Source organism: Rhinolophus sinicus, chromosome 9 (assembly GCF_057876585.1).
Source record: "Rhinolophus sinicus isolate RSI-liver-muscle chromosome 9, RSI-T2T, whole genome shotgun sequence".
Classification (NCBI taxonomy): Eukaryota; Metazoa; Chordata; class Mammalia; order Chiroptera; family Rhinolophidae; genus Rhinolophus; species Rhinolophus sinicus.
In genome coordinates this window covers 15626334-15652420 of record NC_142509.1, presented here as the reverse complement: position 1 = coordinate 15652420, position 26087 = coordinate 15626334, and the positions used below count along the sequence as shown (strand labels likewise).

The window sequence follows — 26087 nt, the reverse complement described above, 5'->3', positions numbered from 1 at the left end:
AATGTTTCTTTATATTTTTTATTATAATTTTTTTATTGGGGAATATTGGGGAACAGTGTGTTTTTCCAGGGCTCATCAGCGTCAAGTCGTTGTCCTTCAATCTAGTTGTGGAGGGCGCAGCTCAGCTCCAAGTCCAGTCACCATTCTCAATCTTAGTTGCAGGGGGCACAGCCCACCATCCCATGTGGGAACTGAACCGGCAACCTTGTTGTTAAGAGCTTGCGCTCTAACCCACTGAGCCATCCAGACACCCCAACAAATGTTTTTAAATAAATGAAAGAACACCTGAATGAATGAAAGGGTGAGTGATGATTTTGGAATGGGCAATTTGGGGTTTTCAAAGAGGGCGAAGGCTGATGAAGGAAGATGAGAAGAAAAGAGAAAAGGGAGGTCTGGCTCCGTGGCTCAGGTGGTTGGAGCTCCGTGCTCCTAACTCCGAAGACTGCCGGTTCGATACCCACATGGGCCAGTGGGCTCTCAACCACAAGGTTGCCAGTTCAACTCTTTGACTCCCGCAAGGGATGGTGGGCTGCGTCCCCTGCAACTAGCAACGGCAACTGGACCTGGAGCTGAGCTGCACCCTCCACAACTAAGATTGAAAGGACAACAACTTGACTTGGAAAAAAAGCCTGGAAGTACACACTGTTCCCCAATAAAGTCCTGTTCCCCTTTCCCAATAAAATCTTAAAAAAAAAAAAAAGAGAGAAAAGGGAAATGACTGGTGTTTTAAAGCTTTTTGTTTTGTTTTCCTTGCTTAAGTGGAAGAAAGTTGTCATTTCATTTCAGCAAAAGTTTATTGAGCATCCAGTATGTGCGAGGCACTCTGCTAGATGCTAAATACAAAGATGAAGATAAAAACAAAACAGAAAAAAACCCACTTCCTTACTTACCCTCCCACCCTCCCTTTAAGGCAGATTTGGCTTGAGCCAGGAAGCCAGGCCCTCAGGGATTGAGCACCAGGGAATGGAGTATGGGCACGGTCTCATCTCACCCTCACTTTCACCCCTGCCTCTCAAGGTTGACCAGCATATATTTGTTCTCCAAGTCCTGCATCTCCCATGTGCCTGAGCAACTTAGGCACGTGCTTTATCTCATTCTGGATGAGGTACCTGGGACGGTTAGGGGAGCAGTTCTGGCTAATTAAGGGGAGCTGCAAAGGCACACCTGCACAAATGAGCCCCGAGAAGTGTACAGGGACAGGGAGCTGGGAGAGGCGTGCTGTTAGGTAAGAGTGGAAGTGACAACTAGAGATGCTGTTGCTCTGGGGGCTGGGACCAAACTTCCTCTGGGGAATTGCTCTGTGGGACAGTAGAGAGTTAGAGCTGGAGTTTAAGAGGTTGTGGAGGGGTCAGGGGTGCAAGGACCCCTAGAGGCATCAGGGAAGAGAGGTCAGAACACACACAGGGCCTCCTCTGTCAGCTTTTTAATTGTCCTCTCTCTTCACACAGTAGATTATTGTCTCTCCTACGAACTGTTCCAGACGTGGGGGCATGGGCCTGGGCCTGGCCTTGCTACACAGTGGCCCAACCTCTCCGTTTTCTGACATTTGTGCGATTAGGGAGTCGCTGCTCTCCTGTCTCTTGGGATCCGAGCACCTGGGAGCAGGGCAGTTTCCTGGAGGTGAGAGGCCAAGGGTTGGATCACGTCTCAGGGACATGCTGGGGAGCAATAAGCCTCCTCTTTCCCCACCATTTCTCTGAAAAGTCAAACCTTATTCTCGCACAGCTGGAGGAAGACCAACAGCCTTTCCCAGGGATAATGATTGTTTCAAAGGCTTATTTTGTAAGGAAGGAAGCCAGGGAGAAGGCAGAGGTGTGAGGGGTTAAAATCAGTGCTTCACTTGATCTAGCTTTCTGGGCTAGGGGAGTGAGCGAGACTCCCCTTGTCTGCAGGCACAAAGACGGAAAGAATGGTCGGCATGCCACCGAGGGAGGCTTTGGGAGGAGGCTCAGCACTGGGGCTTGAATCTTGCGTCCTTACTAGGGCCCAGGTCGGGGGGCAAAGGAATGTGCTTGAGCTCCTCCCTCACCAACGGGTAGGTACCCAGGTACCAGGTACCCAGAGAAGGGTGCCCCATGGCACTGCCTTCACAATGCTTTCAGGATGCTCAGAAGAGCGCCCGGTATACCCGGGAACCGGCATCCGACATCCCCTTAGTTTAAGGACAGTTGTGCGTTTTGGCTAAGTGGCCTCTCTAATCTGGTCTTGCCAAAAAAAAGTGCCCCAGGAACCAGTCGTTCGTTCGGAGGGAAGAGAGGTGGGTGGGAAGCAGCGGAGCTCCCTAGGAAGGGCAAGGAATAGTCACGGGGGTTAGGTTACTGATGTTAGCTTCCGTAAGACCCTTGGGGGACTGGGCCAGAAATTTAATAATCTATACGGTCCTAAGAGGGCACAACCCATACCCACCCAGAACACAGCCACTGAACGGAGAGCTAACGCGACCCGGTTTCACTCCCAGATCAACCTCCCGCGCTCCGCTGCGTCCCCCATCTGCACATGCTCATACTCGTCGGTAGGCGAGACTCGGGCGCCCCGTGCGCCCGGGCGGGGAACCTCCCCTCACCCCGTTTCGCGGCGACTCGGACCTCCCCACCTCCCCCACCGCACCGCGCGGGCGCCCCCGGGAAGGCCGGGTCCCGGGGCGGCTCAGGCGCTGATCCCCACTGGGCTGGCCTCGTCCTGCTCGCGGATCAGGCGCGCGCCCGCAGTCCTCAGTGTGCGCGAGCGGCCGGGCGAGCCGGGGGTTCGGGGCGGCGACGAGTGGGTCCGGCCAGGTGCAGGGGAGCGCGCGGGCGAGCGCGGGTAGCGGCGGGCAGAGCGCACCGGCAGCCCGGGTGAGCGGCCGGGAACTGCTGGCGATACGGAGTAGCCGGGCGGGCCCGGCTCCGTTGCGCTCCGGGGCTCCGGGGCGGGGTCCTCCTCGGCCTCCGGGGCGTCCTGCAAGGACACGCGCCAGGGTCAGCGGCCAGCGGCCCGGTCTCGGGGCGCGCCTGGTGTTCCACGGTTCTGGGAAGACCGCGGTGAAGGAGACAGTTCCCTCCACACTTCCACCTCCTGAAGGTGGCAGACATATAGGTCTGGTTTTTCTTGCAACACTCGACACTTAACATGGTTCCTGGCAGATAATAGGTGCTCAGTGAATGTTGAAATGCATTCACTTGACTGCTTTTCCCCTTACTCTCCTCTTTCACCTGTCTTGGTGGGAAGCACCACAAGAACAGAGTTAGTTGTGGAATAGAGGGGAAATCACCAGGGTTGGTGTCCAAAGACTTGGTTGGAAGCCTAAACCTGCCGTTTACTTCCTTGTTTGACGCGGGTTGATTCATTTCCCTCTTTTCACCTTTGTCAGCCTAGTTTTCCAACCTCTAAAGTGGGGATGACACAAATATTTCTCAGGGTATTCTGGGTACTATAAAGGGTTATCAGTACCGTATGGCAACCTAGCACCAGGAGGTGGTCGGGGCTCATTGGTGCTTGTGAGGCACCCAGCGCAGAGCTGCTCACCTTGTCCTTCAGGAGATACAGTGCCATGGGATTCTTCCGCTCCTGCTCTCCACTTCGCGGGAGGGTGTCTGCTGCACAGGGCAAAGAATGGGTGGCTGGCCGAGGTTCAGAACCCTTCCCACCAGCCAGCACCTACACTCTGCTCCCCAAGTGGCCAGTCAAGGCCCCGCCACAACCTCAACCAAAGGACCGCAACACCTGGGGTCCTACCTTGGCCGCACTTCTCCCTGCTCTGCAGTCTTCGTGCAGTTGGTGGAGGAAGGGGCCCTGCAGAGCCGGCTTCCTTGTTGCCCAGTTCTGCCTTTTCCCAGCAGCCCACTGATCTGAGTGACGATGGGGTGGGTGAGTGGGCAGCTGGGAGCTCACCTTCTGGTTTCAGGCTGTCATCATTTTGATCCATATATTCTAGGGAGTTTTGCTTTTCCAGCTTCCTCTTCTTCCTGCAAATCAACCCAGGGCCCAGTGAATAGAGCTACTACTAAGTGTGAGCAGGAGGTGGTTGGGGGTGGGGATACAGGAGGGATTTGATGGCTGTAAGAGAGGCCTTGTTACTGAAAGATGGGCTGGAACGAGTCACAAGTCATCCCTGAGTCTGTCGCTAATATTGTAGGCAAGTCATTTAACCAGTCTGAGTCCCAGTGTCCTTATCTGTAAACTGCAGGTACTCACGCTTAAAAGGTAGCACACTAACCACAACCACAGTGCCTGGCCCATGAATGGTGCCCTGCAAGTTAACCCGTTATTAACAGTGCAGAGTCGTTAGGGGTTGTGAGTACTGGTGGTGGTTCCACACACAGTGGTGAGATGGATCTCCTGGGAAGAGGTGTAGGGCCCTGGGAGGAAAGGCATTTAAAGAGGCTAAGAAAAGAGAGTTTGGGGTTGGGATGGGTTGAAGGATTAGGATGCCTAGGGTGTGGAACTTGGGGAGTTACCCAGACTTTTTGGAGGGTTTCCAGCAGGCACAGACTGTCACCAAGGTCACAAGAAGGAAGATGCCTCCTGTGGACAAGATGATGTAGAGGGAGCTTCTTCCTAGGGAGAGAGAGAGGCAGAGAAGCATGAGAGACTTCAGTGGAGGCACCAAGTGCGGTGAGGAGAGCTTCCTATAGTGGATGGGAGAGAAAAGGAGCCCCGGGCAGTATGGCTGGCCCACGGCAGAGCGTGCGCAGAGCCCACATCCCACCTGTTGCTGTCTTCTGCAGAGAGCTGGCTCAGCTCTGCCTCTCTCTTCCTCTGTCTGAGATGTCCATAGTCACTCATGGGCACCTGCCTGTCAGGGTTTTGAGTCCTAAGGGAGGGCAGCAGGGACACTCACTGTACACGGTGATCTTAATGGGCAGGCTGCGACCCTGGCTGATGGGGTTCTCCACCACACAGCTGTACAGGTCATCGTCCTCCATGAGCACACGGGTGATGGTGAGAACCTTTTGGTCGGGAGACAGGAGCATTCGCGAGTCATTGAGGAGGGGCTTGCCATCCTTCAGCCAGGTGTAGCTGGGCTTGGTGCCATTTTCATGTGAGCAGTTCAGGGTGAAGGCCTCGCTGAGCTCCAGTACAGTGGTCGAAGCCACTAACACCTGCGGCCTTGAAATGGGCACTGAGCCCAGGGATGGATGGGGAGCCTGTGAGCCATGGGCCAACAAGCTTCTCCCTCCCCCTGCTTTCCAACACAGTCCAACTCAATTCATGGTCTGAGAGGCCCTTGAGAGCTCATCAGTCCAATCCTTCACCATCATCCATCCATCCATCCATTCATTTATTCTTTTATTCATTCATTTATTTACCAGCTATTTATCGAGCACCTACTAAACACAGGGCGTACAATTCTGAACAAGACAACCATAGTCCCTGCCCTCATGGACCTTCCCTTTCCTTCTTCCCAATCCCCTTCTAAAATGTCTTAAACTGAGCCAGCCTGGAAAAACTAAGCCTAAGTGCAACTGTTCAAATATCAGCTCTGTCACTTACTAGCTGTGTGACTTATTTAACCTCTTTGTGCCTCGGTTTCCTCTTCTACAAAATGAGGATAATGGTAATAACATCCCTAGATTATTATAAGCACTAAACGAGTCAATATATGCAAAGCACTTAAAATAGTTTCTGGCGTATAGTAAGTACTCTATACGTGTTAACTGTAGCTGATCTGGCAACTTCTAATGTCCAGTTGGCTCACTCCCAGCTCCCAAGTGGCTTTTGTGTTGGTTTCCCCAGGGTCTAGCCCCAGTCCCAGTCCCGGCCCCACCTCCTCCCTTGCCATAGAGCTTTACCATCTACAGTGAGGTTGATGGTCTTCTCCCCAGTGAAGGTGTCATCGGTGATGGAGATCTCGACCTCATAAGTGCCTTCATCAGCCAGCTGCAGGTCGCTGAGAAGCAGGGAGCCATTTTCGAAGAGGCGTATGCGGTCCCGATAGTCAGGCCTCAGGGTGCCAATGACCTCTGTGCCAATGGACTGTACCACAGTCACTGGCTTGTCCCGCTTCAGCTGCCACTTCACCACAGGCTTGTCGCTGCTGGTGCTGCTGTACTGCACGGAAAGCAGTGCTGCCTTCCCCACCGTGCCACGGAGCAGGCGCACTGGGCTGGTAATGTTCACTCCCTGCAGGGGTTCTGTGAATAGAGGCCCGTGGGGAGCAGGCAGCCTCAGGCCCTTCGCTCCTTATCGCATTCCCACCCTGAAGTCCTCCAATCTCTTCATGCCTCTCCCTTCTGGGCCCTTCACACCCAGTCAGTCCTTCCTTCTTACCCTCTGGTGCCCTCGCCTCTCCCACTGTAACTCTGGGCCCCTCTGCTCCTCCATCGTCCCTCACGCCCATCCCATTGCCTTCAATTCTTCTCTCGGGCAGTTTTCCTCGTTGCCTTCCTCTTGAGGAAGATTCCAGCTCACCCACACCCTGTGTGCTCTGTTCACAGAAATCTTTACTGAGCCCTTCCCATGTGCCAGGCACCGTTCTTTGTCCTTGGGATATATCGATGAGCGAAGCGGAAAAACATCCTTATCTCCTGTAACTTATGTTGTTAGACCTTAGGGTGAATTTGTCAGATTTTCTTCTTGATTGGGAATGGGAGAGTGCGATGGGGTGGGCTGGTGGAGAAAACATGGGGGCATAGATTCACAAAGAAAGGAGTGTAGCCCAAGACAGTGTCAACAAAGGGGACGTTTAGGCCTGAAGACAACTGGGCCACCCTCCAGTCAGACCCAGAGCCTCTCCTCTCCTCGCCCCAGCTGCACTTAGCTTCTTCCTAGGCCTGCCTGGTGCACAACAGCCCTGCAACTGGGGTAGATGGTTTTGGAAATTCACCCAAACCTCAGCCCAATTTACATCCCCTATAGAGGAGGGATTGGGGGTGGGTAGAATCAAGAGTTTGGGATCAGAAGGGCTTGTAAGCTTGGGCTCCACCACTTACTGGCTGTGTGGATTTGAGCAAGTCGTCTTTCTAGGCCTCACTTTTCTCATTTAGAAAGTGAGGATGATAACAATGATAAGAGCAACGGCCGTATCAAGTCACGGTGGAAAAATCACAATATGCATGTCAGTTATTGTGCAGCGGAGAGAACACAAGATTGAGCATCAGAGATTTGGGTCCCACTGTTGACTTAGGACCTTGGAGAAATCACTTATCGGCCCAGGGCTCATATTTCCCACAGATATAGTGACTGGTAATCTAGAGGGCCTCATCGGCTTGTTCCCACCCTATAATTCTGGGGTATTTCCCTCTTGTCCAATGGCTGCCCCATCCAGAGACACATCTCACATTTCAGGGATCTCTTAGGAACTTTGGGGCCTGAACAGATACTGTTTGTTGGTGTCACGTGGCCTTGTAGAGCAGTATAACCACACAAAGGAGGGGTCACCTGGAGAGGATATCAGTTGGGAACAGGGCTGAATTTAGCTGAAGAGACACATACATGGTCAGGTTCTCAGTCCCTCTGCGCCCCCAGCCGCTTCCTTTGACTGCCATTGCCTCTGAAGTTCCCTCTTTCTTTCTCATCCCTATTTCCCACTCTGCTACTGCTGCAGTTTAGATGAGAGCAAGCTGAGCTGTAGCTTTCCATTTCATATGTCTCTTCTTGTGTCTAGAAGACTCAGACCAAACCAGGAGGCAATTAAACTAAAAAGTTAGTTGTGGAGATCAGAGCAAATTTAAGTTTATAAACATAGTCAATCTACGTTTAGAACAAGTGCTTTGTTAAATAGTGAGCTCATCATTTTGGGAAGTAGTCAGGGAAAGACCAATTGGCTATTCTTTCACCTCTATGTGCCTCAGTTTCCTCCCCTGTATAATGAGATGATGGGACCAGATGTTCTCTAGGGGCCTCCTCAACTCTGATATTAATTATCTACTGGGTATACTAGAATCATAAATATAGAAGAGACTACTGTAATGATTAAAGCTGCCATATATATGAATATTATATGCTTGTAGTTGAGAGGTGTCTTAATTTGGGGGAGGTAGAATGGACAAAATCAATTATTTTAATTTTTTTATTAAACTTTTTTTGTTCTTACAAACCTTATCTAAAAATGAAAAGAGATGAAATCTAGTTCCAGTTCATCGGACTTGGTAGGAGAAGTGGTGGGTACCAGAGTCCTGCCCTCCCCAATAATGTGGGATGCCAGTAGCAATCCCTACGTTTTCGTGACTCAGACTGAAATCCATTTGACAACATGATCCTTAAGATTTCTTCCAGCTCTAGTTTCTCTGATTATTTAAATGGGATTTCCTGCCAAGCAACTGCTAGGTCCCATACTTGACTTGATTTAGAAAAGCTAGCTTTCAAATTTCCCTGAATTGGCAAATAGACTTTGGTTTGTGTGACTTGAGGTGGCCCTAAAAAAAATCACTGTGCTTCATAAGGCCATGATGGTGATGATCAGATAGTTGGGGAATATCTACCCCTCCTTCCTCAGGACCCAGTCTGAAGCAGTGGGGTATACATATCAGGGTTATATATACAGAGCCATCCTGGAGCTTAGGAATCCCAAGCACCAGAGTTTGAGGTTCTCATTTCCTCCTTCTAGGAAGGTGGACATGACAGTCCCATCCCCGAGGGAAAGTGGAAGGGATTCCCTCTCCACCTTGTATCTTCTCTGGCTCTCCCTTCAGCTTTCCTGCGTCCACCCTCTCCTACCTTGTACAAGGTCCTAGTGGTCCTTTTGTGATGTCTTTCCCCACTCAAGTCTGCTCTTTCTACCAATTTAAACTTGATTCTTCTGGATACAAATGCTGGAGAAGCTACAGCATATGGCTTGTCCTAAGCCTCACCTTCCTCTAGGTGGGTGCTTTCCTCCTGCCCGTGACGTACAGGGATGTATGTACGTGTGTTCAGAAGTGAATGGAGCAGTCTTTCTCAGGAGCCGACAAAGAGAGCATTTTGCTGACCAAACACTGTTTCCCAAAACTTTTGCCAAAATTGCAGTCTGTATTAAGTTCAGGGTTCCATGGCTTTCAAGGGACACAGAGAGCTGGGACAGTTGCCAAAGCAGGACACAGAAATGAGGAAATGGCTAACAATTGTGATGTACAGTGGAAATAAAAGGGACTAGGACTATTCAACCTTGAGAAGCGATTAACTTAATTATTGTTCTCGAGTCTCTGAGGCATCATTATGTAGAAAGTCTCTGTTCCCACCAAAGGCTGAATGAACGGAAATTGACATTGCAGCAAGATGTACCTATCAACTTAAGCATGCGATACTGGGTCAGGTACGTGGCCTTCGTCAAACAGGATTTTGATGTGCTGTGACACCAAGCAATGTCAAGCTTTAAAGTATAAAAATGTACCTGGCAATAGCCTTGGGTTCCTTTAATAGCATCTTCCTTTAAAGAAACCACCATCTACTCAGTTATGTGCTCCCTTTTGCTTGGCAAAGGTTTCCATTTACCAGTATTTGCCTTAAATTTACCTTTTAAAAGTGTCAGTGAGATGGTGTCAAACATGGATTCTAAGATTTGGTCTATATACGCCTAGTCCATACTCTCTAACAATATAGACTTACAGTTATTTCCCTTTTTTATGTAAAGGATTTTTTTTTTTGGTTTGTTTGGGTGTGTCTCCACAAGGAGGTCCTTCCATCCTTTTGGCCATCAGATATACCCTTCTCTGGGCTTTCTCCAACTCTTTAATTTCTTTTTTGACCAGAATTGTATACACTAATTCAAGGGCAGCACACAGCATGGTTTTCTAAAAGAAAAAAAATTGCTTCCTGCTTTTGTTTTTTAAATATCCTTTGTAAATAGTGATGCTCAGAGGAAACAACCCCCCTCCTGGGTCCTATAGGGGCATCACTGAGTGTCAACATGTCAGGGTTATTGTGTTGTATTTTTATATTGTTATCCTGTTGAGACCTCCAAGGGCCTACAAGAGTGTGAAATCATTTAATTGCCCATCACTCAGGAATGTAGGAGAAAATCAGGGAACAGAAATTGTGAAGAAGGCCCTTGGGATCCAGGATGAAAGGGGTCTTGGTAGCTTTTTATTTACACCCTAAAGAGTGCAGCTGTTCAGTAATCTATGCCTAGCTAACGGTATTAAGATAGCACACAGAGATTACCATGTTTTGGATTGAAACAATCGTTGTTGTTAAGCTGTCGATTCTCCCAAACTTGCTTATAAATTTAATTCAATACCAATCAAAATTCTAGGAGGTTTTTACTTTGTGATATTGGCACAAGGATAGACAAGTAGGTCAAGGAAACAGAATAGAGAGTCCTAAAACATATATACGATCATTCAACTTGTGACAAAGGTGGCACTGCCATGTAGTGGGGAAAGGATTTTTTTTTCAATAAATAGTGCTGGGCCATATAGAGAGAAAAATGAATCTTAACCCTTACTTCACACCTTACACAAATATCGGTTCTAGATGGATTGTAGATCTAAATGTGAAAGGTAAAACAATAATGTTTTAAAAAGAAAACATAGGAGAATATCTCCACAACTTGAGGGCAGACACAGATTTCTTATCTCCACAACTTGAGGGCAGACACAGATTTCTTAGGACACAAAAGTGTGGCACCCATAAAAGAAGAAAATTATACATTGCACACAATAAAATTAAGAGCTTCTTTTCATCAAAAGACATCATTAAGAGAGTGAAAATATAAGCCATAGAGTGGGAGATAATTGTAATACATACTTATATATCCTATAAATGACTCATATCCAAAAAAATATTTTTTAAACTGCTACAAATCAATATTTAAAAAAATCCAGAAAACTCATTAGAAAATGCACAAAGGACTTGGAACAGGTACTGCACAAAAAGGTTATCTAAATGGCTAATAAAGATATGAAAAAGATACAACTTCATTAATAACCATGAAAATGCAATTTTAAACCATAATTTGATACCACCTCATATTCGCTGGGATGGCTAAACTGAAAAAGAGATAATTGTTGGTGAAGAACTCTCATATACTACTGATTGGAATGTAGATTGATATAAGCACTGGCCTTATCTACTAAAGTGTAACACACATATAACTCAGCAATTCTACTCCTAGGTATATTCCCCTAAAGAAATGTGTATATCTCTTCACCCTAAGACACATACTGGAACGCTTTCACAACTCTATTCATAAAGCCCCAAACTGGAAACAACCAAACTGTCTATCAAAGTTGAATAGATTAAAAAATTGTGATATATTTATACAATGGAATACTGAGACAGCACTGAGACCAAACAAATTACAATTTCAACAACATGACTGAATCTTGCAAATTTGGTTTTCAGCGAAAGAAGCCAGACACAAAAGAATGCATACACATGATGCCACTTATATAAAGTTCAGACATAAAAAATTAATCTGTATTAGAAGTTAGGATACCACTGGGCAGGGCAATCAATTGTAACAAAGATAGGGGTGCTTCTGAAGTGCTGAAGTGTTCTATTCCTTGATCTTGGGGGCTTTTTCATTGTTTAAAGTTTCATTAAACTGTATCCTTATGCTAGATGCATTTTTCTGTATGTAACTTTTAATTGCAATAGAGGAAAAAAATGACAGCACTACAATGTGGAGGTGATCTTAGGACTAAAAGATGGAACCCAGGCAAGGGGCTTTTTCCTATTGGTTCCCTAGAGGATGGAATAGTTTTTAGTATCCCAGAGAGTAAAATCTTGCATATTAGATTGTTTAGATTTATAGCATGCTGTGTCCATGTCTGTAAAATAGTGTCCTAGCATCTAGAAAAGCCTTATTTGAATGTTCCATGAATTGGGCTGTAATAAATTTAGAAAAGCCTCATTAGTCCATATTAAGGATAGAGCATTAAAGATTGTTACTTGCCTGAGGCTAGCTTTTGATACATTTATTAGGTTACATTTTCCCACATGTTAGACCCTTTGTCACCTTTTGTTTTTGCCTAATCACACTAACAGTGTCTTTCTATAATTTTTTCCTTACCATTTGATGACTGAGGGACTTTAGGGACATCTCTGATTTGAATATTTTGTGTGTACTTTCTGTTTCCAATTCGCTGTCTCCATACCTGCAGCTCTCATTATTTTCTCAATTCATTATAATTTCCACCGAGACTGCTCTCACTAAGGCTAATTAGTAACCTTTCAATTGTCATATCTAACAGACTCTTTTAGGTTCTTATTATACTGGACCTCTTTGATGTAGTTGATGTTGATTCTTCAGAAAACTCCCAACTCTCTTGACTTTCTGGACACCACAGTCTTCTAATTCTACCTCTGTCTCTGTGACTGTTCCGTTTCAGTTTCCTTAATGGGATTTTTTCTTCTGCCTTTCTCTACAAATCTTAGGGTTACTCAGTGTTCTCTTTTCAGCCCATTCTCTCCATTTAGGTGCTATTATCCATTCTCATCACTTTAAATCTCACCCATGGGAAGACAGCTTCAAAATACCTCTCTTCAGCTCTGATCTCCCTGCCCCCCAGCTTCAGGCTATTCAACATTTTCCTACAAATGTTTCATCGGCATTTCAACCTCAACGTGGACAATATTAGCTACCATATCCCCAGCCCTATACCATTTTTTGTTTAAGGTTTCATACAGAAGCCCTACCTCCCTCTCTGGTCCCTCACACTCTTATCAATCACTAGGTCCTGATATTCCCTCCAAAATATTATGTCAACATGCTTCATTCCCTTTATCTTTATTCTAATTCCAGCCCATGTTCTTTTTCTCCTGAACTATTGCAATAGCCTGTTATGGGTTGAATCGTGTCCCCTAAAGTGCGTATGTTGAAATTCTAACTCCCAGTACCTGAGAATGTGACTTTATTTGGCAATGGGGTCATGGCAAAAGTAATAAGCTAAAGTAGGGTCATACTGGAGTAGGCTGGGCTGCTAATCCCATATGACTGGGATCCTTATAAATGGGAAATTTGGGCAGATGTACAAGCACAGGGAGACCCTCATGTAAAAATTGATGTTATGCTGCCACAAGTCAAGGAAGTACTAGAAGCCAGCAGAGAGGCCTGGAAGAGTTCCTTCCCTAGTGCCATCAGACGGAGTATGGCCTTACCGACACCTTGATCTCAAGCTGTTAGCTTCCAGAACTGTGAGACAATAAATTTCTCTTGTTTAAGCCACCCACTTTGTGATTCTTTGTTACATCAGCCCTAGGAAATGAATACAGGATTCCTTTTCTATCTTGTTTGCCTCCAGTTTCCCCTTCAATGCCTCTCTGCAGAGTGAGCTATACAAAATGCAAGCCCAGCCCTGCCAGTCCCTCGATTAAAACCATTTAATACCCTCCCTACCCCATTGTTTACAGACTATATTCCAGTTTCCTTCAGTGGTTTACAAGGCTCTTGCCTAATTCAGTTCACACTTTCCTCTCAGCGATGGTGAAAGGCTGGGCTGCTCCCAAACACAGGATACCATTCAAGCTGTTGACCTTTGCCTGTTTTCTCAGCTATAATGCCCACTCCCACACCTACCTATTTTCTCATCCTTTAAAATTTAGTGCAGACATTTCCAGGAGACCTCCCCTGGTATTCTCCCACCTCTGCACCACCAGCACCAGCTTCCTGATGGGGTAGGTGACCTCTTTCTGATCCTGGCCATCCTTTGCATATGTGACTTATAGTAGCTTCCGCGTTTTATTAAAATGATCTCTGCATCTGTTTGCCCAACTAAATCGTGACTTCCTAGGCTCTCTGGATCTCTCTCTCTCTCTCTCTCTCTCTCTCTCTCTCTCTCTCTCTCTCTCTCTCCACAAACAAATATAATTAAAATAAGATCAATTCTCCAAAGAGTTGATAGGAATTGGTATAGGAGGCAGGCGTCTATGGTGTGGGGTGAGTTACAGGTAGGTTGGTGTTACTATCCAAAAGCAGGAGGCCCATTATCTCCAAAGCTTCTTAAATCTTTTGCGGTTTTACAGTCAGAGAAGGCAGGGTGGGGGACTGAGGGAGCACGAAACCAAGATTTCCCCACCCCTCCAAGCCCCGCCATAATCCTTGGAAAGAATGCTGAACTGGGCCACGCCAACAAAACATCCCATAAGAAATGGCTCATTGCCCTTCATCTAAAGTCCTGAATGCCGTGGGAGCTCCAAAGTCATGCAGCCTTTTGGGGGAGGGGGCAGGGGCTGGGCAGCAGACAACAGAATGAAGAAATACATTCAACACTAATGCCTGAATTCACTGCGATGCTTCCCACGGCAGCTGAGCTCTCTCCCCTCCTCCAGTCCCAAAAGCATTCTGGCCCTCCACTCTCCCCTCCCTTTGAAAGCCCTGGTCCCTTCTCCAGACCCTTTCTGACCCTTCTGGTCTCCTACCTGTCTGGATCAGAAGAAGATAGACAAAAGGAATGAGGCGCAGGACACTGAAGGCTCTGGAGAGGGCTCCCTTTTCTCTCTTCATTTTGGGTGGTGTTCTCCAGCTCTGGTGCAGACAATTAGCATGATTTCTCCACTCTGGGCACGTCTCTTTGTACCACTCAGAGTTTCTCTGCTCGAGCACAACCCTGCCAAGTTCCCTCTGAATACACAGAGCTCTGTGTGTTGTGGGACTTGTTCTTTCCTCTCTTTTAGACCTGTCATTTTCTAGTTTCAAAGCCCTACATCCCCAGTTCAGAAGGGGGTATCTGCTTAGGAGATAATCTCCAGTGGGGGTGGCGACCTGAATGGTCCCAGTGGCCCAGAAGCTTTCCCCTGTCTGCACTGAACCCCCCTACTAAGGGACGATGAGGACTTGGGCTTAATGGGGACTGGGCTGGAACGCACTAAATTGGACCTTGTATTCCAACCTATCTTGTCTCCACTTCACGTTCCTTGTTCCTGCGAAAGAGGGTATGTGCCAGGGACAGACCTCCAATAAGCTCTGAAGAGGGAGGGAGAGGAGCTTTTAAAAGGTTGGGGAATGGGAGACTCCAGAGAACTGCTGAAGAAATGGAAAACTCCTGTTCCATCCCAAAGGAAGAAGATTGGAACATAGTCTGAATTCTATCAGTTTCATACCTGCCTGATCCTACTTGGGGATCTTTTTCCTATCATAGAATCACATAGATTCTAGGGACCTCTTTCCAGAAGCCACTCTGTTCATTCCCCTACCTCAAGCCAATTTCCTAGAACATGCCAGAGCAAGGATGAAGGTGGCATCCTAACAGATGGCATCCTGGGCTCTGTCACTAACTTCTCAGCCTGGTCACCTCCTCTTGTCTCTAGACTATGATGAGGCGAATCACCCTAGCTCTGCTCTGCCCCCTCATTACTATGTCCACTCCTTCTCAGTGAAATGTGTACTTACTAACTGCGTGATCTCAGGATGGGCTCACACCTAGTTAGCTCTCAATTTCACATCTGTGAAATGGGGAAACAGTCGTCTCGTTGTAGGGATTTTTGGGAGGATTGAAGATTTGGTACAGTAGAGTGCCTCGGAAATTCTTTGTTACAAAGATAACATTTTAAACTTAAAAAAAAAACACACAAAAAAAACAAAACAAAAAAACCAACCCTGCCTTTCTTTTTCATTCTAGCAGAGATCTTTATATTGTGGTGAGATTAAAGTTTACAACTCCTTTCTTGGTTGTACCTAACCCTGGTCTTAGTTTTGTAAATGGAGTAATTACCACTGAAATATTTTGTTTTTACATCTTGAAGATAGCCAGAGTAGCAGGTTTCTAGAACTAAAGACCCACTGCATAGGCCAGTGAGCAGAAGGATGGAAAGAAGATTTGGGAAGCATGGGTTTTGAACTTCATGGAGGAACTCCAAAAAAGATTCTGAATTATATAAATGAGATTGTTTTTTCCTTTTGCATTTCTGTGTCTATGACTTTCTCTAGACTGCTCAAGTCACCTGTGTGTGTTTGGAAAAGTTAATGTTGTTTCAGCACGTATACAATGAAAAACAGAAAGTCAATATTCATCTTCCGACATCTAAAATAGTATTTTAGAGTCAGTTGCAAGACGAAAGGCTTGAAAACTAGACTCTGACTCTATAGGGGACGAAAGGGTATTTTAATTTCTTTTATCTACCCCTTTGACGTCTCACGGAACAGCCTGTGGACTGGATCAGGACTAAAGACAAATGGCCTCTTTTGTCTGCGATGGCCAGGCCTTGAGGCTTATTGTCTGAGGGGACAAGGAGGATATGATGTTCAGGAAATAGCCTGCAGTGTGCTTTTTTTAGTCTGAAGACTGTGGAAAGAAAAATGTGGTAGAGGGAGACCTGAGAAAGATATAAATAAGTTCTCAACATCCCCCTGAACCTTAGGCTCTTTGTACCCATGTAGAATATGCAAGTGCCCCCAAATGCCCCAAGCTCCCTTGAGGGAACCCAGAGATGCTGAGAGGGTAAAGAACTGACAGAGGGCTGATGGGGGGCCAAGGGGCCACCCTGTGCAGGCAAAGGCCGGGGCCACCAGCTGCTCTGCGGGGTCAGGTATGCATCTCATCAGACCAGGGAACAACCTAGACTTGTGTAGAGACCAATGGGAATCCTCAGAAGGCCACATAGGTCTGTGGACACTGTCTCCCTCTGTTGCCACAGGTCACCCAAGCTACATTCACCCCAACCTTTCTTCAAGAGGAACTGGGTTGGGGGAGGAAACTGACTGAGCAATTGCCAGAATTGTCCAAGCAGAGACTGGTTGGTCAGATTGAGCTTCTCAGGATGGATTAACATTTGGTGTTTCTCTGCTGCCCCGAGAGTGGGAGGCTCACGGTAAGATCACAGCAACTGCAAAGGCACAAAGACACTATAGTTCCTTTGCACCTCTGAGTGTAAAAGGAACAATTTTGCAATCCTGTTTCAGGTGTTTTTAAGATGAGTAGACCTATAGAAGCTTCTAGCATCTAGCTCGTGTACCTTTCTCTCGTAATGAGCAGAGAGCTCTTTGATTGAAAGACTGTCTTACTGGCAGTCCTTATACTGTAGCCCCACTGCCTAATACAGGGCTGGGCACACAGTAGGTGCTTAACAGACAGTTACTGAATATTGAATGGATGCGAACTTGAGAGGGCTTCTCAAGAATAAAGAACATAGATAGATGTCCTTTACAGATGTAAATAGAATGAAGAACAACTGTGAGAGGAAGCTGGACAGAGAAGTGAGAGCAGGGAGGGCGCCAAATAACGACTGCTGATGACAGACCAGTTTTTGAACACACATGAGACACCCCTTTGTGAATTTCCAGAAATAATGGGGATTCACTTTGAGGGGTCCACTGATCCAATAGGCAATTGGGTTACAGAGACATAAGGTAACCGTCAAGCCAGCTTGTTCCCGCACATAACACATAACGTTCATCTCAACCGTTCTAGCTTACCTTGTTTTATCCTTCCATGTGTTCTTCGGTTTTTTTCCCTGTGGGCATATCTGTCCCATATAATTGTTGATGCTGACTGCGTGGTTTTCCTTTTAGTGACACCTGCTTATAAACATTACATTTCTTTCACTTCAAAAGTATATTTGTCGGTCTGCACGTCTGACTTCTGGATCAGAAAGTGTGGCTACTATAGCCTGGGAAATTCTCTGGGGCAGAAACTGTTACTCTTCATTCTTATAAGTCTCCTCACAGGGCCCAGTTCTGAGCGCTGCATAACGTGGCTGCTCAAACAATGGTGTATACAGACTGCTTGACTGGCGGCATAAACGCCCTTGCTTAGCCAAGGCCTGTGCCTCTTCCTCTTCTGAGCACTTCTACAGATGCATTTCCAAGGGCATTGCCCTCTTCTGAGTAGCGCGGGCCAGTCCCCGGGGCCCTTCTGCTGCACACACTTGCTTCAGGCCACTCCGCATCTGGCTCCCCCTCTGGGACTCTGGGATCCTCACTCCTCACTTCTGCACCTATGGCAGCCCTGACCTGCTGAACTCAGACCTCTGTGCTGAGTACCTAGATGTGCCCTTGCAGCTCAGCATGGAGCCCCCACCACAACACACACACACACACACACACACACACACACACACACCTGCCAGCTTAAACTCAGATTCGGAAGTGTTCCGTCCTGAGAACATGAAGAGATAGTGATTCTGACTGAGCCACTGTAGGACTCTATGCAGACCTCTGTGGGAATTAGGGTGGGACACGGGGAGGGGGGAGCTGGCTGGGGAAGTGTAAAAATGAGCTCTGTCTTCAATGAACTGAAGGTCTAGTAGGCAGAACAATCACAGAACAACAGATAAACCCCATTGCAAGAGACATTTGAGATTACCTTGTCCCATTTCTTCATTTCTCAGATGAGGGAATTGAGGGACACAGAGGTTAAGTAATTTTCCCAGAGTTAAACTGTTATTTAATGATAGACCTAAGACTCCTAAAGTTGCTTAATAGTAGAGGCAAGAAGAGGTAACACACACACACACACACACACACACACACACACACGAAGCACACACCCCAATGATATGTAAATAAGTACCAATTTTAACAACTCTACCATTAGATTTCAGAATGTCCCCACCCATTCGGCCTGTTCCTTTGTTTCCAGGCTCCAGGGAGCATGCTCAGGCACTGACAATACTACTAGAGAGATACTGGCCTGACTACTACATTAACATCAGCGGTAATTTTTGTATTTAGCATTCCCCCCTCCCTCTCTTCATTCACCTCCAAGTATGAATTGAGTCATATCTATTTCCTTCACTAAATTGTAAATAATCATTGGTAGCAGAATGAAAAGAAAAATCTTCCAACAGATGGCACCCAAATTTCTCTTACAGAGGGAATTATCTTTAGCAAGAAAAATATCTAGATAAGCCACATGGAGTGGAAGCTAAGGCCTTAAGCATAGGGAACAAAAGGTCAGCTGCTGCGCATTAGAAATAAACAGGAGTGTGGGTGTTGGGAAAGAGCAGAGAGGAGAGAAATGAAGGAGAGAGGTGATAAGAGCAACATGGTGGAGGAGCTGAAGAAAACTGAAGAACAGCTTGTATCATTGCACTGTGAAACCCATCCTCTGACTTCTGCAAAACTTTCAGAAAAGTTTGTTGCACACCAATGCAGGTTGTATGTGTGCTTCTAGCGGATAGACTATAGTAAAGGTGACAGGCTAGCCACTGCCTTGGTTAGGTTATATGATGGAATGTACGATCCAGACTTAGCAGAGCAGAGAGAGAGATTGTCCAGTTGATGAAATCAACTGCCGTGTTGTGAAAGGGCCACGTAGTAGGGAACTGCTGATGGATTCTAGCTACTGAGAGCAACCCTTGGCCAATAGCTCACGAGATAATAGGGACCTCAGTCCCATAATCACAAGGAACTGAATTCTTGTAATAACCACATGGAAGTCGGAAGGAGAGACCCCCAAGCTCCAGAAAGGAATACCCACCAGCCGACACCCTAATTGAAGTCTGGTGAAACTCTGAGCAGAAGACCCACTAAGCTATGCCTGCACTCCTGACTCACAGAGACTGTAAGATAATAAATGTATGTGCTTTCAAGCTGCTAAATTTGTGACAATTTGTTATGCAACATAGAAAACTAATATAGATGAAAGACAGAGAGAGAGAGAGAGAGAGAGAGAGAGAGAGAGAGAGAGAGAGGTTATATGCTAAGAAAAGAGGAGTTAGGAGTCAGTGATGGTCCTGAGAACCTAGACCTTTGGAAATTCGGAGAAATATTGGTAGCTCAGTTTGTGTTCCCCGCAAAAGCAGATCCTGAAACAAGCAGTTAAATGGTTTACTTGAAAGATGATCCCAGTTAGCCATGTAGTATGATGGGAGAATAAGACATGGAAGGAAGCCAAAAAGGCGGCATATCAAGCAAATTACTATCATGGGAAGCTAGAGCTGAATCCTTTTGGAGAACTCTGGGCGGTAATGAAGACTATGCCTCGGAGTTATCCCAGCCAAGGGGCCTCCATCTGCTATCAGATGTCGCTGAGGGCTGCTTCTGAGGGGTGAGGGGATGCTAATTCCCTAGATTGCTGGTCTGACGCACAAGGAGGCATCTTGCTCAGATCTTTCCTCCTCTAATTTCTTTCAGTGTGACATACACACTGTGTGTGTGTGTGTGTGTGTGTGTGTGTGTGTGTGTGTATGTATATGTATGTAAGCTACACCTCACTTTACTTTGTCCGGCACTTTATATCTATTTGTTCATTTAATTCTTCCAGTACGCCTTTTAGGTAGATATTATAATCCCACTTTACAAACAAGAAAACCTACAATTTCAAGAAGTGAACCACTTGCCAAGGGCATGTAGCTATTAAGTGGCAGAACTTGGATTAGAAACCCAGGTTGATCTCCAACAGAGCTCAGGCTTCTGATCACGTCCCGAACTCCTCAGTGGGAAATGCCCCTCCTGTGTTCTTGAGTCTCAGGCCTGCTCTAACCTTCTGCCCCCAGCATCTACTCTCTGACTAAGCTCCACGATGGAAGGTGACCTCTCTGCCAACTTCTTGGGCTCCCTACCATTGCTGAAATTTATTTTTGATTCTTTGTTCCATAAACCCATATGTGAGTGGTCCTAGAGTTGTCCCTCCTGTAAGTTCAGTTTGTCAGGATGGAGAGAGAGCGAGGACCCGGGAGGCCAATGCCGGTTGGAGTGTTTGGAGCGCTGCAGCACTGCCTGGGAAACAGGAATGTGTGAGGCTTTGTGCTGCTCCAGCAGCCAAAGAACAAAAGACAGATTAACTAGCTCTCTTTGGAACGAAACAAGCTTTTGTGGGCCTGGACAGTGAGGAATGGCCCTCTCTAAAGACATTTTTTTCTTTTTGAAGTTCTCCTAGGTAGCCCTACTGGGGCTCGCTGTGCAAAACAGCAGATAGAAAGTGGAGATGGAGTCAAAGCCTCCTCCTGTCTTCCCAGGACCTGCACCCTGAACGCTGGTTTTGCTGCCGGCAGATTTCTGTACATGGGAGGAGTCACTCAGAGGACGAGTTCTGCAGGGATATGGTGTCTCAAAAAGGTGTGCGTTTGTTGGTAGGAATATGTGATCAGGGGAGGCAGGGGTCCTGGATTAATAAGGCAGAGAGGAGGTGCTACCGTTTCCATTCTGGAAAACTGAAAAACATCAAGGCTTTTTATGCTGAGAGTTAATATCTGATTTCTGAATAGAATTCCCGCCCCCTCAGAAACTAAGAGGGACTCAGGCTTGTGTCCATGGTTGCGGAACGTGCCCTATTCAGCAGCTCTCCAGAGGAACAAAGAGGAGAAATTAATTGGCCTTAAAGTGTTGGAAAGATCCAGCTCGCTGACCTATTTAAGATGTAGCGGGGACATTCTAGAGAACATCTCCCGAGTTCTGTTCTTGTAAAGCTTCAGGGCTCAACTAAAAACAGGTTGAAAAATCATGGGGAAGGCACAAATTACCCCCAACTCGTGAAAGGCTTCATTGTCTCCCTTCTCTTGGGTCCTCAGATGGTGTCCTCCCACCAACCATGTCCCGGGAAGGATTTGCTCCCATCCTCCCTCTTTCGCCCTCCTCCCTAAGAGGGAGGCGCAGAAAGGGAAATCAGCTAGCCAGCATCGCATCTAATAATTGCCTGCTGTGTGAGGAGCCGGCCATGCTCCAGCCTTTATAAGAGGAGTGGGATGTGGGAAAGGGGTAAGGGGGCACATTCAACAGTAATAGAAGACACATCCCTACCTAGGTGCTTAAACGTAGTTGGGGAAACTGCATCTAAATCTATAAGTAAGTATAATTAATCGGTAATACATCTGCATTGCTTCTTACAAATTGTCTTTTAAAATATTATTTTATTTAATCTTTTAACAACTCCGTGTGGTAGGACTTTTTTTTCAAGGAGAACCGTGGAGCTCGGAGAGGTTAAGTAACCTGCGCAAAGCCACACATTTTGTTAAGTCAGCATAATTCAGACTCAGCCTGTGCTTCTTTGTCATGTTCATACTACACTCCTGAAACAGTTGCTTTCATGAAGTCAGAAGTGAAAAGTCAGTACACAAAAGGAAGACTCCAAAATGTGAAGCAAAGGATAAGGTTGGTGTGGGGGCAGAGCCCCAGAAAGTAGTTTTCAGGCTCTCAGCCTCACATAGACAGGTGCTGGCTCAGGTAGTAAATGGCCATCAACTGTGATTGCATGGCCATCAGCTGTGGCTAGTTGGCCATCAGCTGTAACCAGTGAGCCATTGGCCACTAATATAACTGCTGTGGCTGTGCTATCAAAGAGAAGAGAAAGAATGGGGGCTAGCAAGAAGATGGCGGCTGGGCTGGCAAGCGTGGATGGCGGTTTGCAGACAGTGTGGATCCAGCCTCCAGTGAGAATATAGTGCCGCCAGAGAGAATATAGTGGTATGACTCCCCTACCTATGGCTCCGTGGGTGTTCCTTTTTGGCCTCACCATATCCTGCGTTCTTATGTGGGGAGCGGGACCAGAGACCTCGCCTGGCACCCCGCACGACAAATGGCGCAGCGAGCAGGGCCTCCCTGCATGACAGTGGGCGAAAGGCCCATAAAAAACAAAGCTTAATCAGCAAGAGAAAAATTGGGCCCTCAGTGGTGAATCCAGGGACACTAAGAAGATGGATTGTCACACACAGGATTCGTCATAGGGAGAAATAATGTTTCTTAAAACAACGCCCCAGCTAAGTTGCTGGGGAAGGAGGCCTTGAAGACAGGCCAACATTTTCATTCTTTGTCGCAGTGCTTACAGGGCCCAGCTTTGTCTAGTTTACAGATCCCTGCCAGAGTTAGCCCTCCAGGATTTCACTTCTGGTTTGCTGCCCAACGAGCTAAGGAATGTGATTTGTCAAGAAGTTTTGGTTGTAAGTGACAAAAGTTTAACATGAATGATTTGAAGTGAAAGCGGAGGCATTTCTTACATCAAGTAACAAAATCTTGGAGGGAGCTGGAATAATTGGAAATTAGATAGTGAAAAGCCATCATGGTTATCGCTCATCTCTCTTGCTTAGCTCTCGGTGTCAGCTTCATTTTCTCAACCCTTCTCACACATTTTTTTTTTTTTTAAAGATTTTTTATTGGGGGAGGGGAACAGGACTTTATTGGGGAACAGTGTGTACTTCCAGGCCTTTTGTAACAGTGTGTACTTCCAGGACTTTTTTTTCCAAGTCAAGTTGTTGTCCTTTCAGTCTTAGTTGTGGAGGGCGCAGCTCAGCTCCATGTCCAGTTGCCGTTGCTAGTTGCAGGGGGCACAGCCCACCATCCCTTGTGGGAGTCGAGGAATCGAACTGGCAACCTTGTGGTTGAGAGCCCACTGGCCCATGTGGGAATCAAACCGGCAGCCTTCAGAGTTAGGAGCATGGAGCTCTAACCGCCTTCTCACACTTTTTGATGAGACCTATGGCTGCCAGATGGAGTATCAGTGCTGTTCAATATAACTTGCTGCGATGATGAAAATGTTCTCTAGCTGTGCTGTCAGGTACAGTGGCTGTTAGCTACATGTGGCTGTTGAGCACTTTAAGTGTGGGAGTGGGAATGAAGAAAGGAATTGTAAATTTTAATTAATTTAAATAGCAACATGAAGCTAGTGGTTAAAATATTGAACAGTGTGGCTTGTCATCTAGGGAGGGGAAGACTTTTGATGGAGTTCAAAATAAATCTTGGTGAAGGACTGTGGGTGGCCTGGCATAGGTCCCATGCACAGCTCTGGATCAATCACTATAGCCAGGAGAATAGAATACGATCCCAGGCTGGACCATCCACCTAGCTCCACAGTCATTCGTGGGGTGGTCTATTACCAGAAGGAATGGGAGAACAGATGCTGCGCAGACAAATCAAAATCTTCTAAAGGTGGAAGAGATGATTTCTATTTTGATTCCTAAGAAAAAATATTAGCAAGCATTTATTGAAAATCTATTATGTGTCATGCATTTTACATATATTACCTTAAATATCTCTCTCTCTCTTTTAGTCTCTCTCTCTCTCTCTCTCTCTCTCTCTCTCACACACACACACACTCACACACACACACACACACACACACACACACACTCACACACACCCTGAAAGGTCAGTTATTCCCACTATGTTACAGATGAAGAAACAAAGACTCCGACTGTGTGACTTGACCAGAGACAGTACATTGCACAGCCACAATATAGATCCAAGTCTATTTCTAAAGTCTCTGTTCTCTTCATTATAATATGCTGTTCTTAGAGATTTGGGATACAGAAAAAATGATGATTAATAGTGGATAATTGTAACAGTCACAGCAAAACACACAAACATGAGGGGTTTTCTTCAAATAGTTACCTCGATGCGCTGCTTTTATTCTATACAACATTTTTGAAAATTTCTCTTTAGAAATTGCTTTTAGAGCCTGTAACACATTTTAAAAGTATCTTTAATGATTGCAATTTTTATACTTTAGGAGTACATTTTCTAAAAAAAAGTCAAAAGTATGATGAATAATATAAGTAACAATTTATAGGTATCTAATATCATTTTGGCCCAAATTAGCTTTATGCAAAGGCAAAATGTCTTATCTGAGTTCATCTTCTTTAGTTTCAAAGAACAAATATCCCAGGGAACTTACCATCAGAAGAGAGGCACATTGTACGGATCTGGAATTGGCGAGTTCAAACACTGAGGCAATTCCTGCAACCAATTTTCATAGGTAGCTCTGAATCTTTCTGCTTATTTGCTTCATTTTCCAATCTTTACCAATTGACTCTTTCTATTTTGATCATCTCAGGGCTCTCAATATTTCCAATAATTTAAAAACCTAATGTGAATTGGCATTAACCATAAAGAACATTATTGGCTCACATATTTTGAAAGTCTAGAGGTGGGGTAGCCTTGAGAGCTAGCTTAACACAGAGGCTCAAAAGTGTCAACAGAGAATAGGAAGAAGGACTTTAAATTGTCATTAGACCATATCCTTGAAATGCTGCATGTCTCTTAGATGGAAAGAAAACGAATAATGATAAGGAGACTATGGATTTTGACACTAGGCATTACAAGCTCTGAGGCCTAGCAACATTAAGGAGGTGTCATAGTTTGGGTTCTCCAGGAAGCAGAGCCTGAGACAGTTTCATGTTCAGGATGCTTATCATGGAGTGTGCTTGAAACTGATGCCTGTGGAGAAAGGAGGAGGAAGATAGAGTGGGCAGAGGGAGAAGTTGAACTGTGATGCTGGCCGGACAGCCTCAACCAACCCCACAGGGAACTCTGCAGCTGCAATGAAGGCCCATTAGAGTTGTTCCAAGTTAGGTAGAAATAGCGGCCTTTATATCCCTGTCCTTCAGTCACTGGATGTGGCTGCTCCTCAAAGGGAGGGTGAGGCAGCTCTCTGAAGCTGAGGCAGTCCCTTCAGGAGCTGACAGCCCAAGGGACCACAACACTCCCAGTAGCTAGACCAACAAGTCCTTCCTTGAAGAGGGATCTGGGCAGTGTATCTCAGTGTTTATCCTCGGTATTTGGTAATGTGGAGAAGCACTGAGACTCCTATGTTATTATTTTTCTATCACCCACCAAGACAAAGGAGAAAAGACTTCTGTATCCATGATAAAATTAGAGAATCTTTTGCAAAGATCAGTATAGCAGATGTTGAGACAACTGGGTTTACCTGGAGTAATCTGCTATTGGTGCCATTTACAATGAAATGCTGCTGCAAATACTCTGTCTGCATAGATGAGCAGAAGAATCCTCAGCAATGACTCGAGTTATAAAGCTTATTTTGAGAGGTGAATAAGGAGGAGGAAGAACAAAGGACAGCGCTATGGGCTGCTTTCAGGAAATAGCCGAGGATGTTAGTTAGCCCTGGAAATCCTGCTCATACTTGAAAGGAAGAGAATAAAAGTGGGCGTGACTCAGCTGCCTGAAGTTGGGTTCCCAACATTCAGATCCCATGAGAGTGGGAATAGGAAGATTTCAACCTCTGTAGAGGTTCTCCTTAGGATAGGCCCTCAGGACTGACATGTTGTTTTCTAATTTGTTGCAGGTGTGGGTCAGTCAGCCACAAAAGATAGTGGTGACCAAACAGCAAATTGCCCTGTGGTGCCCATTAGACAGTCAGGAGTGGACTGCTGCCAAGGGCCCATGACTTGGGTCTTTGTGCAGAGGTGGCCAGGGATCCCCCAGTCACATATATCAGAGAATACCCTGCTCTGATGAGGAGTGCCCTGGAGCAGGGCCTCAGGACTCCTGCCAGCAACACCCATTCTTCTATATTTCTGAAGAAGATAGACATTTTTTTAAATAATTTTTTTTGGGGGGGAGGTGGGGGGGAGGGTTAATA

The 26087-nt window shown here is 46.2% G+C and overlaps 2 protein-coding genes and 1 long non-coding RNA gene across 8 annotated transcripts; 1 reads left to right on the top strand and 2 right to left on the bottom strand.

The window, feature by feature from the left end:
* Positions 1 to 775: 775 nt before the first annotated feature.
* On the bottom strand, positions 776 to 14698 carry HEPACAM (hepatic and glial cell adhesion molecule). 6 transcript variants are annotated; one of them, XM_019710439.3, is made up of 7 exons: positions 14260 to 14696; positions 5772 to 6113; positions 4820 to 5101; positions 4437 to 4536; positions 3715 to 3944; positions 3505 to 3572; positions 776 to 2937 (listed from the first exon to the last, which is right to left on the bottom strand). In XM_019710439.3, exons 1-7 carry the CDS (start codon positions 14342 to 14344, stop codon positions 2647 to 2649), a joined length of 1398 nt encoding a protein of 465 aa, XP_019565998.2. In that variant the 5' UTR covers positions 14345 to 14696; the 3' UTR covers positions 776 to 2646. The 6 variants fall into 6 exon arrangements, with proteins under 6 accessions (XP_019565998.2, XP_019565999.1, XP_019566000.1 ...); XM_019710440.3 differs by having other exon boundaries at positions 3505 to 3575; positions 3871 to 3944; XM_019710441.3 differs by having other exon boundaries at positions 3871 to 3944.
* HEPN1 (hepatocellular carcinoma, down-regulated 1) lies at positions 1251 to 1543 on the top strand. Its single transcript, XM_074321799.2, is given in 2 exon segments — positions 1251 to 1349; positions 1352 to 1543. Coding segments are annotated over 2 exon segments (291 nt in total).
* Positions 14699 to 22370: 7672 nt separating the features above from the next.
* Positions 22371 to 26087, bottom strand: LOC109433902 (uncharacterized). Its single transcript, XR_016022361.1, has 3 exons — positions 25416 to 26087; positions 24384 to 24445; positions 22371 to 23666 (listed from the first exon to the last, which is right to left on the bottom strand). It is a non-coding gene; the product is annotated as an uncharacterized LOC109433902 (long non-coding RNA).

What these genes read in the sequence shown, in the direction of transcription:
- HEPACAM (XM_019710438.3), bottom strand. Translation starts at nt 14,344, where the DNA reads ATGAAGAGAGAAAAGGGAGCCCTCTCCAGAGCCTTCAGTGTCCTGCGC. An exon ending in TCTTCTTCTGATCCAGACAG is followed by an intron (nt 6,114 to 14,259) that starts GTAGGAGACCAG and finishes CTCTATTCACAG; the next exon opens with AACCCCTGCAGGGAGTGAAC. An exon ending in CATTAAGATCACCGTGTACA is followed by an intron (nt 4,537 to 4,819) that starts GTGAGTGTCCCT and finishes CTCTCTCCCTAG; the next exon opens with GAAGAAGCTCCCTCTACATC.